We start from the raw sequence: 1,174 nt of genomic DNA, 5'->3' as shown, positions 1-1,174 counted from the left end.
TATTTTTATTAATATTAATAATATTATATCTATATATTTATATCAATATATACACTTATTAATATAAGTAGTAACTAGGATTAAAAATAACCACTATGTTTAAAAATCCTTTGATATCTTTTAGAGGTCTTCATGCAGAGTGTGAGTTCCCTATAATAGTTGTTATTATTATTATTGTTATTACTATTATTATTATTATACCAACTTTGTAGCATTGAGAGCTTTCCAGAGTTTCCTTACCTGCATAAATCCTTGGGAATTTTACCTTTCTCTATATCTGTCCTCTCCAAGAACTGATTGCATGGGGAAAAATGAAATTCTCTAGTAGCAATAGCAGCATAAATAAATATGTGCAGCTGTTTGTGAAATATCCTGAGTTGGTAACTGGCCTCAACCACAGGTTGAAATCTCCTAGTTTGTGGGACAGAATCCCAGAAACAGAGGGTGGGGAAGTTATTCTGACTTTTCTGGGCCCTTTTTCAGGCTGAGATTGCACAGCTCCAGGAGCAGCTGGCTCTCAAGGATGCAGAGATAGAGCGCTTGCAAAGTCAGCTCTCCAGGACCTCCTCCTACACAGAAGTGGCAGAAAGAGGTAAGAGGAAAAGAATAAAAATTAAGAATTCAGAACCCTACTTGGACTTTGCTTTGGTGGCAGCTTGGCTCAGGATTGCAAAGGGATACAAAGAAATGCAAGAATGGACTTAAAATTAATTAAATTAATTCTGTGTTCTGGTAGAGGCCTTCAATGGGTGAAATTCTATTCCAGTCTAGAGGCAGCACAAACTGAAACAAGCACAAGGCCCTGAAACTTTTTCTGCAGGTGTTTCATTTATTGTTGCAAAGACTCATTGTGGTTCAATGGGAATTTATTTTTATAAATTATACCTTGAAAATGTCTTTGAAAAATCTTTAGTTTCTGTTTTTTAGGGGTAAAAGCCTAATGTTTCATCCTAAAACATAAAAAAAGAGAGTCTTTACTTCCTTTCTTCATGGCTGTGTCTCATTCACTCCCTGTCCCATGAAAGTTTGCACCAGATGGATTTTCAGTGTCCCTGCCAGCCCAGGCTGGTTTAGGGCTCTCTGACATTGCAGCTTTCTGGTTTAATCCTGCACTGTTGACACAGGTCAGTGACAAACAAAGCAGTTTGTTTGGCCTTTGGTCTCCAGCAGCAGT

At 37.5% G+C, this 1,174-nt stretch overlaps 1 protein-coding gene across 15 annotated transcripts in view; it reads left to right on the top strand.

Moving 5' to 3' along the window:
* The window catches only part of PPFIBP2 (PPFIA binding protein 2), a 100,092-nt gene that overhangs the window by 76,933 nt on the left and 21,985 nt on the right, over nucleotides 1-1,174 (top strand). For all 15 annotated transcript variants that reach the window (XM_033514911.1, XM_015631052.3, XM_015631044.3 and 12 more), the window contains one exon: nucleotides 484-592. In XM_033514911.1, coding sequence (XP_033370802.1) covers nucleotides 484-592 — 109 coding nt within the window. The remainder of the gene's footprint in view (nucleotides 1-483; nucleotides 593-1,174) is intronic.

This window comes from Parus major, chromosome 5 (assembly GCF_001522545.3).
Source record: "Parus major isolate Abel chromosome 5, Parus_major1.1, whole genome shotgun sequence".
In the NCBI taxonomy this organism is placed as follows: domain Eukaryota; kingdom Metazoa; phylum Chordata; class Aves; order Passeriformes; family Paridae; genus Parus; species Parus major.
Note: the sequence above shows the minus strand (reverse complement) of the source record. Positions and strands in the feature narration are given on the sequence as shown.